The 14,484-nt window shown below is 47.8% G+C and overlaps 6 protein-coding genes across 6 annotated transcripts; 3 read left to right on the forward strand and 3 right to left on the reverse strand.

Moving 5' to 3' along the window:
- Window positions 1-2,148: 2,148 nt before the first annotated feature.
- N7510_005124 (uncharacterized protein) lies at window positions 2,149-3,848 on the reverse strand (the record flags this gene model as incomplete). The annotated part of the gene is made up of 4 exons (XM_056977050.1): window positions 2,149-2,879; window positions 2,934-3,281; window positions 3,330-3,592; window positions 3,661-3,848. 4 exons carry the CDS (start codon window positions 3,846-3,848, stop codon window positions 2,149-2,151), a joined length of 1,530 nt encoding a protein of 509 aa, XP_056837006.1.
- A 925-nt stretch (window positions 3,849-4,773) lies between these two features.
- N7510_005125 (Zn(II)2Cys6 transcription factor) lies at window positions 4,774-7,171 on the reverse strand (the record flags this gene model as incomplete). The annotated part of the gene is made up of 5 exons (XM_056977051.1): window positions 4,774-5,244; window positions 5,290-5,698; window positions 5,748-6,185; window positions 6,245-6,991; window positions 7,044-7,171. 5 exons carry the CDS (start codon window positions 7,169-7,171, stop codon window positions 4,774-4,776), a joined length of 2,193 nt encoding a protein of 730 aa, XP_056837007.1.
- A 560-nt stretch (window positions 7,172-7,731) lies between these two features.
- On the forward strand, window positions 7,732-8,662 carry N7510_005126 (uncharacterized protein; the record flags this gene model as incomplete). Its single annotated transcript, XM_056977052.1, has 2 exons — window positions 7,732-8,024; window positions 8,089-8,662. The coding sequence occupies 2 exons, from the start codon at window positions 7,732-7,734 to the stop codon at window positions 8,660-8,662; spliced, it is 867 nt and encodes a 288-aa protein (XP_056837008.1).
- Window positions 8,663-9,323: 661 nt separating this feature from the next.
- On the forward strand, window positions 9,324-10,268 carry N7510_005127 (dihydrodipicolinate synthase family protein; the record flags this gene model as incomplete). Its single annotated transcript, XM_056977053.1, has 1 exon — window positions 9,324-10,268. The coding sequence occupies one exon, from the start codon at window positions 9,324-9,326 to the stop codon at window positions 10,266-10,268; it is 945 nt and encodes a 314-aa protein (XP_056837009.1).
- Window positions 10,269-11,111: 843 nt separating this feature from the next.
- Window positions 11,112-12,383, forward strand: N7510_005128 (glucarate dehydratase family protein; the record flags this gene model as incomplete). Its single annotated transcript, XM_056977054.1, has 1 exon — window positions 11,112-12,383. The coding sequence occupies one exon, from the start codon at window positions 11,112-11,114 to the stop codon at window positions 12,381-12,383; it is 1,272 nt and encodes a 423-aa protein (XP_056837010.1).
- Window positions 12,384-13,089: 706 nt separating this feature from the next.
- Window positions 13,090-14,167, reverse strand: N7510_005129 (alpha/beta fold hydrolase; the record flags this gene model as incomplete). The annotated part of the gene is made up of 2 exons (XM_056977055.1): window positions 13,090-13,689; window positions 13,748-14,167. The coding sequence occupies 2 exons, from the start codon at window positions 14,165-14,167 to the stop codon at window positions 13,090-13,092; spliced, it is 1,020 nt and encodes a 339-aa protein (XP_056837011.1).
- Between the last annotated feature and the right edge of the window lie 317 nt (window positions 14,168-14,484).

Raw genomic sequence — 14,484 nt, forward strand, 5'->3', positions numbered from 1 at the left:
TATCAGGTCCGACTTAGGGGCAAGTATAAGGATACTCCTGTGCGTGATGCGATGTTTTCTAGTTCATCGACAGGTGCAGTCCGCCTCAAGTCTGAATAGTTCAAGAATTTAGCCAAGATGTTGGAAGGGCTTTTTTTTTTTTTTTTTTTTTTTGAAAAAAACCCGGTTCCTATCCGGTGTCTATTTGTTGATGAAATGGCCCGACGGGGAGGGGGAAAGGGTTCAATCGGCTTTCGGATACGTTCCGGATAGATACTCGACATAGCTAGTCCAGAACTTGAAGATGATCTGATCAGCGCGGCTTGGGCCGAATGGCTATCACTACAAAATTTCCAACGGCAATATCAATCCGAGACCTAGATAAGCGGCAAAATAACAAAGTAGTCGGCGTTGTTAAAACCGCAATATATGGTGGTTAAAACCAGCTCTCCTCTAGGAGGGAGGGCAAACAAGGACAGAGTTCTACAGTTACTGAGTTGCATGTGTTTTATTTTCAAGTGCCTCTTCACGGAAAGCGGTAATCCTCATTGTACAAGTGGCCAAGTTTGGCAGTACGACCCATAATAACAAGCGGTCATCGATAAGGCTAGATGAGCTAAGGAGGATTTTGTTCGGTAATTTAAGAATAGAGTCTAGTTAGGGTGTTTGTTGGCTGGGAGAGAATAGTGCAAGCCGGGAACCCGAATGCTATAGGAGACTCGGTTCGAAGGATTCATCGTCTGCCTCACATAATATAAACGAGAAGTTGGGCCCTACTTACTAGCTCAAGTCTGGGCTGTGGCGAGGTCTATCAGGCTTAGAGTATAGGCTATCTGCTAGATGCATTTGCCCTAATCAAGATAGAAGCTTGTCAGGGCTGAATGAAATACTTAGTTATTGTCAGAATAATGGCCCTCCAGGTAATTTATCCAGCTGCCGCATCTGTCCGCTTACCCATCTGGGAATTCCCCATCAGGAAACTGTGCCCCGATGTGGCCAGATCTCACTATGTAGAGTTTTTCCGCTTCTCTACTATAAATATGGACATGATAGCTAGACCTTAATACCATCGTTTTTAATCATTGTCACATGACACTATCTAGTAAATTTACTAGTGAATACAGGAAATTTAGACTCCGACAGTTAATATTGCCTAAGCATCAGCTACAGGTTTCAAGCGCTGTGACCAACAAGGTTTAGCCTACAATTGTCTCGTCACGGCGGCCGTCGTTATAGTAAATGTTTTGTGATAGCGAAAAATGCGTATTGATCACATCCAGGAACCTAGCACAAGATCTTGAAATGAATGATGAGCGCTGTAAGAATTTGAATCATGTCCGTACCGTCATAATATTGTTTTAGCGGTTTTTAGTGACTGAACAAAGTACTTTGTACATTTTACGCCTAGCTCTTGCACGCTTGCCTGCGTACTGTTTTTTGGGGAGGATGTCTTAGTTATTTCCATTAGGAGCTGCACGATGGCAAAGAGCTCATTCTCGGTTGGAAGTCAATCGACTGATTGAGCGCCGTCGCTAGATTTCTACATCTATTCATTTAAATCGGTTTCTTGGGTGATGAATGCGAGGTGTGTAAGGTGGACTCACGTTGACAACTACTTCGTTGAGCGACATCCTGTATATTGAAATTTGCTCCGCAGTTAGCGAGATAGTTCGGCGGCCGTATGGTGCAAGCTGGGACAGAGCCATATTTACTGTTTCCCAGGTGAGGGTTCTTCGACGGCGGATTGCTTGGGAATTTGAAATTCGGAAGTAATATCTAGAGTTCTCATTGGGTGGCTCACCACGACCTAGATTGGCAAAACCGAGACATTTAACAACTAATGGTCAGTTAAAGTTATAAATGAATACTTATTTTTATTGGTATCTTCTGTGGGGTTACTGATGGGTGCCATACAAGGGAGAGACAAGTGCTACCTGGGACGGCGTTGGAATATCCAACCACAAAAACCAAAACTAGAAAGTTCGACAATTTTGATTTGACCTTTCTTCATGCATCCTAACCGTTTGAGAGCAAATCAGATCAAAACTCACCGAAGACCCCCATTGGTAATGGACTCGCTGCCTTTCGTGCGCCGTTCCCTATTTTTCAGAGAGATTTCTTTGCAATTGTTTGTAGACAAGAAGTCACTACATACATTCAACCGCAAAACTATACCATATATCGGAATCCCATGTGCAGTCGACGGGCCGCTGCAATATCAATGCCCTCGAAATCGGCAGTAGTCTGTAATCTGCGTAGCTCCTTCTCCGTCAACTGCACATCCTCATTCTCCAGTCGCTCCTGGCGTTTGTTGAGTGTGTTCAATTTGAAATACATAAAAATAGCCGATAGACCACCCAGAGTCTGTAAAGCAATGCAAACACCGAGGGCAACGCGGTAGTAGGGTTTCTCAGAGTTGTAATATGTATAAGGGGTCCAGATGCTGGCCGAGTTGCCAATCGAGTTGATGAAGGCGTATGCAGCAGCGCGCTTGGCAGGAGGACGTGGAAGAGAGTTGGCAATCCAGGAATATAAAGTACCGTTTTGAGCAAATGTAAAGTTCATCAAAAAGAAAGAAAAATACCGTGCTCCAAACGAGTCACAGGTCATAAAAATGACAAATCCGACAATGGTGATCGGAATCGGGTAGAGGAAGAACCAGAATCGAACACCAATTTTATCTGAAACCCAGTTATGCATAAGACTGTAGAATACCATAAAAATGTATGGCGGCGCTACTAATAGCAACGAGATGATATTGTTGTAGCCCAAAGTGCTAGTCAGGGTAGGGAAGAAATACTGGAAGCTTCCACCGCCCGCGATGGACATGTATGCGAGAGCTAGTGCGTAGGTTTTGATATCAGTCATAGCCATCTTGAGTCCTTTCAGTTGGCTTGCACCTAGGATTGAAGGTCAGTTATAACTAGTGCTAAGCTTTTCAGACTGATTCATACCGCCCTCTTCATCGATATCGGCCGCAGCTGCTTCAATCGCAAGGCGACGTATAGCAACCGCCTGAGTCTCTGGCGAAAGAAGTCGCCATGTATCTGGGAAGTCTGGTAGAACAAATATAATAACAATGCCAATCATGCAGGTGATAGAGCCCTCGATGATATAGAGCCACCGCCATGCAGCGAGTCCACGTTTGTCATTTAGTCCGCTTAGAACGCCCGCGGCGATCAGGTTTCCAAAAGCGCCACTAAGAAGCGAACCCGAGTAGAAAATGCTCATACGAAGAGCCAATTCTTTCCTAGTGTACCACTTAGACAGATAGAACAAGATACCTGCGAAGAAAGGAGCCTCTAAACAATTTATCAATATTAGTCAACACGTAGAGATGCCCAACATACCGACGAGTCCTAAGAGAAATCGACACGCAACGAGGCTTCCATAGCTTTGGACCTGACTTGTGCATGCAGACACAAGTCCCCATGCGCAAACAAAAAATCCTATATAAAGCGATGGCCGGCCCATATAATTGAGGAGGAGATTTGATGGGATTTGCATAAGAATGTAGCCGACGAATAGAATAGACAGTCCAGTCTGATATTGTTGATCGGTGAGTTGGAGCTCCTCAACAAGACCTTGAAGTTTCGCTGCAGCGTAGTTATTCCTAGAGAACTTAGCATAAGTAACAGGCATGAATCGTTGAGCAAAATCGAGATATCAGAAATCACGAACCGATCGATATAGTTCATCAGGTAAACTAGAATGATCAATGGCATGATAAGGAAATCGATGCGCAACACCAGCTTTCTTTCCATTACTTCTTCCTCTACAGTCAGCTGATCGAGATGCACAAACTCTTCGTGTGATAAGTTAGATTTTTCTCCCGTGGCAATTGTATCCGTAGCTGTACTGCGTTCCATGGTGACCAGTGGTAGTGATAGAAAATCAAAATTTGAATAATGGTCAAGTGAGTGCAAATTGCAAACTTATAACAGCAACTGCCTTGGCGACTACCCTATGCATAAAGCCTGTTGGAGGAGGGGAGAGGGGGTGGGGAGTTTCTAGATATCCGGAGATGTGTATGGATTTAGGTTCACCTAAGTCTGAACCTCTGCCAGAGGCTAACCCAGTCAAGGCTAATTGCAGGTCAGTCAGGAGACCAAGCGGTGTTATCCGTAACGGCGAAAGACGTCAGGAATTAGTAGAACTTCCGAAGGACATATCCGTGTCTTCCGACGGAACCATGGCCAATGACTGACGAATGCCTCTGTGCAAGCTCCACCCTTGCCGAGAGTTTGTCGGCTGCCGCCCTCAGCCCCTTGGTTCTGAATTCCCGTGCGTATTCCTTTTCCGCATGTAGCCCTTTTCTCTATGTAACCTTGTACGGAACCGAAGAGAGCCTTAGCGTGTAGTCTCATCCGATTGTCCGCGGGGTTTTGTCCAAAACCAGTTTCGCTCGACTTCTACTGATTGAGAGGGTCTAGGTTTAGGACAGAATTGCGTCCCTTAGCAGCAAAGAGAGCCTGACCATTGTCCGTATCGGCCTTCCGGGGGTTTATCTCGATGCAGGTATGCTGCTCTCCTGTAACTTTCGTGGGAATATATGAAGGAGATGTTATTCTGACCCCGCCCATGATTTATATGATCGTATGCGGCGTTCGCAACAGCCGCATCCCTCTAGCAGGGGTGGGAATCCGTCGACTTCCAATAAGGCTCTCACCCAGTGCAAAGGGGTGGGTCACTGGGTGGTACGTGATACCAACAATATCTACCTGGTAGAGTAAAGGAACCGGCCAAAAAGTGAAGCTAGTAAAAGTCGGTTGCAATCCATATTTAAATCATGAATCAATTATGGTTGATAAACACATCCATATTGCCCAATCCCGAAGAAACCATGGAAGTGAACTGATCCCAGCCCAAGCAATCAGAAAACGAAAAGCCTGGGACATTACTATTGAAGTCTATCATAGGCCCTTCCATCAAATCTGTATAATAAGCAGGGGTAGGACGATTTTCGTCTGTCGGGACAACCTCGGGCTGGAGCCAATTGGATTGTGACTGACTGTCCATGCCATCCAGAATTCCCGTAGACGGGCGTATGGATTTCGTTTGGCGTAGAGCTTCAATGCGTAGTTCCTCTAGCACGAGGTAATAGCGCTCTGATAATGACCCCTTCTCCGCGATGGAAGAGATATGGGACTGGCATCGAGTGGCGGCAGAGAAATAGCGGCTGTAGATCTCTGATGGAGATGCACGCTCCTGTATCACGTAGATGTAAAGCATGATGGTGGCGTTGAAGGCGAAGTATGTGGTAATCTGTAGCTAGTCAGAACTGAGATCAAATGTCTAATTGAGACAAACCCAGAATGCGCGGAATAACTGATGACTTTCGGTGATCTCATTGATTGTGTTCACAGTCTTCATCGCGGCATCTAGACACTCCTTCAAGCTTTCATCAGTCGGCGCGTCTTTATATGCGGCATTTCTTTTATTTTGCTGCGAAATTTGCGAGAGGCTGCTTAACACGAAGGGCCGATGGAGAAGAATGACAGCATGCCAGTAGGTGAGATTGAGAACATTTCGCTGTCGCTGAAACAGTGGAATAAGAAACGATGTGCTGAAATTGTCGACATCTAAAAACCGAGCCAACTCTGCCCGCCAGTTACTTAGATCTTTTGAGATCTCTTTCATGGCGGCTATTCGGCGGGCGGCAGGTATTGGCTTGATGGAGTAGAGATTACTCAGTATTTTACTGATAATTTGAGCGAGTCTGTTCTGTTAGCCATAGATAAGAGGGTTTGCGCTTAGACTTATCTCACTTCATATGTGCAAGTGCAGCAAGCATAGTTGATGGGCCCCTGGTTGAGGTCATTTGCATGTTCATGTCCTCACTCACCAAATCTTCGTCTTCGACGCATGCTGGGAGTTCCGTATCAATGTCGTCGTCGTGAAAGGTCCGCGGTCTGCCCAAAGCAGCGCTGAGATATGTGTCTAGCGTGTAGGCGCACCAAAAAGTTCGTCGGCGACCCTCAGCCTCAACTATATTTAATCTACTTGCAGCATCAGGGGGTATGTTTCTGTTGAGGCCAATAGCCAGCGCTAGATGTGCAACTGTCCCAAACAGGCTCCAACAATGGTTAACGCGGGATTGGGCGAGGAGATAATAGCACTGAGTCAATCGTGCTTGTACGCTGGTTAGACGTATCGAGCCCTTCTCCTTTGTGAGCTGATGTTCAGCTGCTAAGAAGTATCGCGTGCTATAGTACTACATGTTAGCATGCCCTTCACTTCACACCTAACTATAGTGGGCGCTCACCTCATGTCTGGTGGGCCTGGCCTGTCATCGTCGGGCATATAGATCCTTGCGTGGGCAAAAACCATGAAGAGCAAGGCTACCTTAGCGGGAGCATTTTGAACGTCATGCATGATGCCGAGAGTATCATAGAACTCGTTGAACCATTGCTGAATAGTAGGCCGATGAAGGAAACGGTATGTCGGCATTGCAAAGTCGAAGTAACGTTCTATAAGACGCTGAGCATCCTCCCTATGAAGCATCATGCAAAATGACGGGTCGGATTCTGGAAGATGCAAAGTTGCATCACCGAACGTAAAGATGCTGCTCGCCTGAGAGAACGAGCTAGCCTGATGTAGGCGTTTCTGGATCCTGTGAAGAAAGGAAACTCCGGATGCAGGTCCAATATAATGTCCCTGCAAATCGGTCTGAGAAGGTTCTGGGGACGTCTGCGAGATTGCGTCTGCATCCGTAGAGGCGGAGGGCGCCATAGCACACGATGAAACATATTGGTTTTGTAACTCCGTGGGGTTATCCCCTCTAGGCTCTGTTCTGGGCAATAAGGTAGGGTACTGCGGTCTTGACACTATAGGACCAGTGATGGGGATATTCTCATCCTCCGCTGGCGCTAGATTCCTCCCGTTGTCAACGCCAGACACAGAGAGGATAGCAGGTACCCGCCCCCTTGCATAGGCCGAAGTGAAAGTGCAGCTAGCATTCGTCCGATGACAAAAGGCACACGGCTGTGTGCCATTACATTTGATCTTTCTCCTAGAAATGGTTATTGTCAGAAAGCGACCTACACAAAAAAAAAAACACTCACTTTTTACACCCATCGCAAGCCCTTGTGACCTTCACTCTTTCCCCTTTTCGATTCCGCTTCTTTCGCATCTGTGGCCAATTATCCTCCACCGGCGCCGGTAATAGTATTGGTTGGTGATCTGAGGCCATAGTGCTAGGTGCGTTACGCGAGGGGGTTCACTCGTAAGAACGGAAAAGCAACAATGAGAACCAGACTTTCGGAGGTGGCCGAAACGACAGAGACCGCCTTCTTTTTCCGGTGTGCCAGATAGGTGGGGCACCATCTAGTTATTTTTCCGTCCAGCTGCGGTGCTCTATAGGTTGCACATCCTAGCAAGATACCGTAGTAATTATTCCGTGATCTTTAATTGTGTATGAATAGTGCTGTCAGAATGGCAAGCAGAGCTGCATCAGTGGAGAATCATCAGTTCGGATACAAAAGAATTCATAGTCGGATGAGACTAGCGCAATCAGATCAGCATCTTCGCTTAATTCAGCGGAAAAGGCCAGTGGGATAGAATTGAGAATCCGATAGTCATCTCACGGACGGGTCATGTTGGCATGGTGATGCTGGTGGCTACGCAATTCATTTTTTCTGTATATCAATCAAGCTCCCCCAATTGCAACTCCTTTTCCCCTGTCATTTCACCACACTCAGTAACCTAATCCACGACATATCGAGTCTCTAAATTTGCACTATGGCAACAGCAATGTCCAAACGCCTTGAGGGAAAAACGGTTCTCATCACCGGCGCCTCATCTGGCATCGGACGATCTACGGCCTTTGAATTCGCACGCATATCTCCCCAGAATCTCAAGCTCGTCCTGGTCGCGCGCCGTATTGACAGTCTCCACCAGATCGCCGCTGACATTGTCAAGGATGCTGGCGCGGGCGTCAAGGTACTACCAGTTCAGCTCGACGTTAGCAATGCAAACGAGGTGCGAACATTCGCGGATAAATTGCCCGATGAATTCAAGGAGATCGATGTTTTGGTAAACAATGCGTAAGTATTTCCACAGGTGGACAAATTACCAAGGCAACCAATCTGCTAAGTCTGACATGCATAGTGGTCTGGTCCGAGGTATAGCCAAGGCACCCGAGATTGCGGAGGAAGACATTGAAATCATGTTCAAAACAAATGTGACTGGCCTGATCAACATGACACAAGCAATATTACCTGCCATGCTGAAACGAAACAACGGCGATGGGGCTGGTGACATTATCAACATCGGATCCATCGCGGGCCGTGAGCCATATGTCGGCGGTGGAATTTACTGCGCGACCAAAGCTGCTGTTCGGTCATTCACCGAGAGCTTGCGCAAGGAACTGATTTCGAAGCGTGTCCGTGTCATTTGCATCGATCCCGGCCAGGTGGAAACTGAGTTCTCGGTCGTCCGATTCTATGGTGATAAAGACAAAGCCGATTCGGTCTACGCGTTAGTACCCATGCTGATTCAGACTGCCTTGTCTTATCTAAATTTTTACTTCTTTGATAGGGGCTGTGAGCCATTGACACCTGCCGATATTGCCGAAGCCATCGTATTTGCTGCTGGACGAAGGGAGAATGTTGTTGTTGCGGACACCCTGCTCTTCCCAAACCACCAAGCTAGTGCCACTATCATGCACCGAAATTTCATTTAAAGGTGCCAATAAGGAACTATCTGGGCGGATCAAAAGGACTTCACAAAAGTAGATAGTACATAGAGGTGTGCTGGACCGGAAGTGGGATTATCTGACTCACGACATGTCTAACGCTTTCACTGAAAAATAGTTTATAAATAGAGGCTAAGTCATCCCCATATGCTAGACGCAGAGGGAGATCAAATTAACCGACTTCTTTGGTAGCTTAGTCCCGTGCTCAAGTACCGTCGAATATTTGGGCGCGAACTGCTTATCCGTCGGAAATGATCTTTGCATATCCGCAAGGGGAAGTTGCATTTTCAAGAAGCTTCCGTACAAAAAAACCGTGAATCTGGCTACCTAAGCACGGAAAGAAGTATTTGCCGTCCTCATTCGTCATTTCAACAGCCGTTTTTTCAAAATAATGTACCCTTAACCCACATAATATTGATTTAGTGACGCGGATGTCGGATGTAACTTGTAAAATAATAAGCCTCACACGAGTCGGATATCTCGCAAGGGAAACTCGGATTAATCATTGATAGCAAGTGCACTGTCGGTGGATCTTTTGACCTTGCAGACGGATAACGCCCTTACTAAAGACCATGAAGCATTTTAAGTATTGCAGTTTTCCTAGGATAGCTGGATCTTTTACTGCGAAGAAAGGCAAACTACCACTACGATGCTACTCGCCAAAGTCCCGCCCAGCGGAGTCTGGGCCCCAACAGTCACCTTCTTCGACCACAGCACTGACAGTCTGGACGAAGTATCCCAGGCCAAATACTTCGACTATTTGTCAAAAACTGGTCTGGCTGGACTGGTTGTGCTAGGAACAAACTCCGAAACTTTTTTGCTGAACCGCGAGGAGCGCAAGACGCTGCTGGAGGTCGCTCGGAAAGCATGCGGCCCTTCATATCCTATCATGGCTGGCGTAGGTGGCCACTCAACCAAGCAAGTTTTGGAGTTCATCACCGACGCGGCGGACGCCGGAGCCAATTATGTTCTTCTCCTGCCCCCGGCTTATTTTGGCAAGCAGACAACACCGACCGTGATCAACAGCTTCTTCGATGACATCGCCAAGGCCAGTTCGCTGCCTATCATTATATACAATTTTCCGGCTGTCTGCAACGGCATTGATCTAGATTCGGCGACAATTGCGCGCTTGGCAAAGAAGCATAGCAACATCGTTGGCGTGAAGCTGACTTGCGGTTCCGTGGCCAAGATCACGCGTCTTTCGGCGGAGTTCTCGCCTGAAAGATTTGCCATATTCGGAGGACAGTCGGATTTTCTGATCGGTGGCCTGGCTGCTGGTTCAATGGGGACCATCGCTGGATTTGCAAATGTATTTCCCAAGACCATTGTGAACATCTACAACCTGTATCAGGAGGGCAAGGTTCAACAGGCAATGGAATTGCATAAGAAGGCTGCGCTGGCAGAGCAGCCTTGCAAGGCCGGTATTGCGTCTGTCAAATACGCCACAGCATTGAACACGGCCAAAGCCGCGGGGATTGAAGGTGCACTGGAGAAGTTAAAACCGCGACGACCGTACTCTGAGCCATCGGATGTCGAGAAGACTGGGATTGAGTCACAAACGGCAAGCTTGGTGGGAATTGAGGCTAGCTTTTGACGGCAAGGTATAGCATAATTTGACTTTACAAAGTAGAATTAATCAAATTCAGACGCACACCAATTTCGAGGGCAATTGGCTTGCGGCAGGGACTATTGAGCGTTCGACCTAGATTAGGGATGCACAATGTGACCCCTAGCATAAAAGAAAAGCTTTGATTAAAATCCCTTCTCAGGCTGCTTTCCCGCCGTACTTGAACGACGAGGTCTTGTCTTCCATATCGAACAACCTCTTCTCGGTATTGCCTCGAGAACGAGCTAGGCCTTCTTTACATTCCCAACTTAGAGCTGCGTTCGAGGAAGAAAACAACAGACAGTCCGAAGCCGCCAAAAGTCGGACTAAGACCAGACTGGCCATAGTTGGACTTCTCTTTTTCGAGGCATATGACGCTTCCCAGGATAACGCCGACATGGCCGTCACAGTGGTCGCAAATCCGATGGCTCACCATTATGAGGCCCAGTGTTATTTGCGTTCCAAGATGCAGAAATTGAAGGCCATTGTAACATGAAATCCACATGTTGTCGGCGAATTGGCCTTTTTCCGTTTCACGAGAGCCTGGGATAGCGGATAAGTGTCCAATCAGAACGGCCTCTGTTGCGGATGCAGTTATCCGTGCGCGCAACCCGCGCCCCTGTGCTTGTGGGACTTGCGGGGTACAGTATCGAGCTAATCTCCGGAGTCACGACAGCTCCTTCCTCCATATCAGAAAATTTTCAACCCGGGTCCGGTTGTCATGAAGGCCCAGTGGATATCGTCGTATATCTTTTCAACTTACCCGCCCTCCAACAGCTGGAATTTTGAGTTGCATTCCTCGATGGCCAGATACCTGCCCAGTCAGCAGTCATGTCTCAACGAGCCGTCATACAAGACATCATTATCACACCGGTGGCATTCCACGACATGCCCTTACTGAATAGCGTCGGCGTCCACGAAGAGTTTGCCCTGCGCAGCATCATCGAGATTATCACCGATCACACATACGGGTTGGGTGAGTCTTACGGTGACTTGGCTCACCTATCGCGCCTACAAAAAGCAGCCGATGAAATCAAAGGCCTCTCCGTGTACGACACAAATTCAATTTACAAAATCTGTGTTGGTTCTCTGACGGGCGACACTACGACCGGCGGCGATGGTATGGCCGGCATGGTCACGACGGCATCTGTTGCCGACAAAGTCTTCTCTCCCTTTGAGGTTGCATGTCTTGATATCCAGGGCAAGCTGGCAGGTCTCCCCGTGAGCGACTTGCTCGGTGGCCGTGTAAGAAACACTGTCCAGTACTCCGCATACCTCTTCTACAAGTGGGCGGGACATCCTGGCCAGCCGAATGATGAGTACGGCGAGGCAATCGACTCCGCTGGTCTTGTGAAGCAAGCCCAAAAGATCATAGCCGAATATGGCTTCAAGGCCATCAAGCTCAAGGGAGGGGTTTTCCCACCCGCCCAGGAAGTCGAAGCTATCAAGGCACTGCATGCGGCCTTCCCGGGCTTGCCACTGCGACTGGACCCTAATGCTGCGTGGACCATTGAAACTTCAAAATGGGTCGCTAAGGAATTAGAAGGCATTATTGAGTACTTAGAAGATCCGGCCCCCGAAATCGAAGGGATGGCAGCCGTTGCGAAGGAGGCAGCTATGCCCCTAGCTACAAACATGGCCGTCGTCGCCTTCTCACATCTTCCGTCTTCGATCAGCCAGAATGCAGTACAGGTGGTTCTGTCCGATCATCACTTCTGGGGTGGGCTACGCAAGTCTCAAACACTAGCGGCTATTTGCGCCATTTGGAACATGCGGCTCTCGATGCATTCTAACAGCCACCTGGGTATCTCCCTTGCCGCCATGACGCACCTGGCTTCTGCGACTCCTAATCTTGACTTTGCCTGTGATACGCATTGGCCATGGAAGCGTCGTGATGAAGATGTGATTGTCGATGGTGCTTTGAAGTGGGTTGACGGTGGTGTGATTGTGCCTACTGCACCCGGCCTCGGGATCGAACTCGACAGAGAAAAACTAGCGCACCTTCACCGGCAGTATCTGAACTGCGGAATAACGAAGAGAGATGACACTTCTTACATGAGGAAGTTTCACCCGGAATTCTCACCCCATATCCCTAGGTGGTAGGAAAGTTAAATGTTGAGATAGTGGAATCTGCCGATTAGAAAGGGTGTAGATAATTAGATAATGTAAGAAAACATCCTATTGAGTATCGCGTATAAAACAGTAACTATTGAAAGAATGCCTACAATCTACATGTATCATAGAAAAGATCCAACTTCGCAGGGGGGCAGACGGGCGAGGCTCGCTCTAGTAGCGGGGGTTAATTTAGGGACATTATTAGTAGAGGACGGGCCGCCCACGCCCTGGTAGACTTCCATCCTAGTAGGGATCCCACTTGTCGGACGACGCTCAAACTGGGGGAGGGTTTAGAGCATCAGTCGGTCTAACGGGCTAGGGCCGCTATCTAACATTAGGGATGAGTGCTAACATATGCTTGAGAAACAGGTAATTGCCCTACAAATTACTAGTAATCCCCTCTTCAGGCGGGGGAGGCATAAGAAGGTGAGATGCCAAGCACTTGAATCTGACCGCCCTGGCGATAGATGGCATTGGTGAACTATAACTAATAGGAGTGGAATCAAGGTTGGAAAGAAAGAAATACTAAAAAAAAATATAGAAGGGATATTATACAGTAAACTATGACAGCAGCAGCCAAAGTGTGTTTTGGAGTAGCGACATGTGCTAGACTATATCAAGCTATGAGTGAACGAGATGGGATTTCCTGGGATATAAATGTACAGAAAATTAATATACAGGCGAGTCTTGGGCTTTATGTGCTTCGAATCAGATCCTCGAATATGTCTCTGATCTGGTTTATCACAATGCTTGCATGGGTCTCATCCACCAATCTGAGATGTGCATTCTCACCCAACCGTGCGGTTATCTGGATACCATGATTAGGTGGGACGAAAGTGTCGAGCTTCCCATACCACAGATTCACAGGTAGATCATGGCGAATATCTTCGACTCGAAAACCAAAGTCCATGCACATCAACTTTCCGTCTTGCCATACACCTTCAAACCCCTGTGAGAAGCTCTCCCGAGAGGATCGCAGAGATAATGGGGGCCATGCAGATTTCAAAAACGCAATATCTTTCTCATGGCCAACTGGTTGTCTAAGCATAATTTCTAGACGCTTCTCATCAGTCAAGTCTAAGCGTCCTAATATATCGTTTTGCCAAAACCATCGAGCAATAGTGAAGGGCGCATAACGAAATCCATACGGAAATCCAAGCTTGTGCAGCAAATCTGCCCCCCTCATACCGATATCAGGAGGTCCCATGGCACAGACCAGTGATACACACCTGAGCTTGTTACTAGGCATTGCTCTAGCACACGCAAGGGCAGATGGTCCACCTCCTGATATTCCCTATCGTAGTGTTAGCAACTAGTCTCCGGCAACCTTAGGAGCCATGGGGTCCCTGTACCAGAACACTGTATCGATCCAGTCCAAGATGGTCTGCAAGTCGTTCCAAGTCCTTCGGATGATCGAGTAGCGTTCGACTGGGGTGTGGTGAGCTCCACCCTATACCAGGTCTGTCCACTGCAATGACACGGGCGCCGAGCTCTAAGCCTAGCGCGTGAAAGCCAGCACCTTCTAGGCGAGAGCCTGGAAGGCCATGCACAAAAAAGATAGGCCGTCCGTTTAGCGAGCCGTATTGAGCATACCCAAGTTTTCTTCCATCTGGAAGGGTCAGAATATCCGAACTGTCGGTATCCGTACGGAACTGCGGCTGAGCAGATTCGGCTGTAAGGGCCGCTGGAGCGTTGGCTAGGTTATTATTGGTAGCTGTAGAGATGCCAAATAATTGAAGGAGCCATGTTTTCGCGCTTGATGTTGGAGACATGTTAGATGTGAGAGATTATAGAGAATTCCGTGTTCGCTCAACGTGGTTGATTTTCTTTTATGCTGACAATGGGACAGCTGACTGCAAGGCCCCCTGCGAAACGACGCCCCTCCGAAACCCCGCACGCCCATACGCTTATACGAATGAGTCATGGGAGTCAAACAGAACATGGAATCAATAAATATTCACGAGCCTAACTGGATAGAACGCGCTTCCCAGGCACGTGAAATCAGAATCCCTAGTTCTGGCTCAGTGATAACGGAGTACCTGCTACGCAGGCCCAGATACGCGAATTTGGTCAAGCAAGAAAGCGTTCA

Source organism: Penicillium lagena (genome assembly GCF_028827675.1).
Source record: "Penicillium lagena strain IBT 129212 chromosome Unknown utg000002l_segment0_segment0, whole genome shotgun sequence".
Classification (NCBI taxonomy): Eukaryota; Fungi; Ascomycota; class Eurotiomycetes; order Eurotiales; family Aspergillaceae; genus Penicillium; species Penicillium lagena.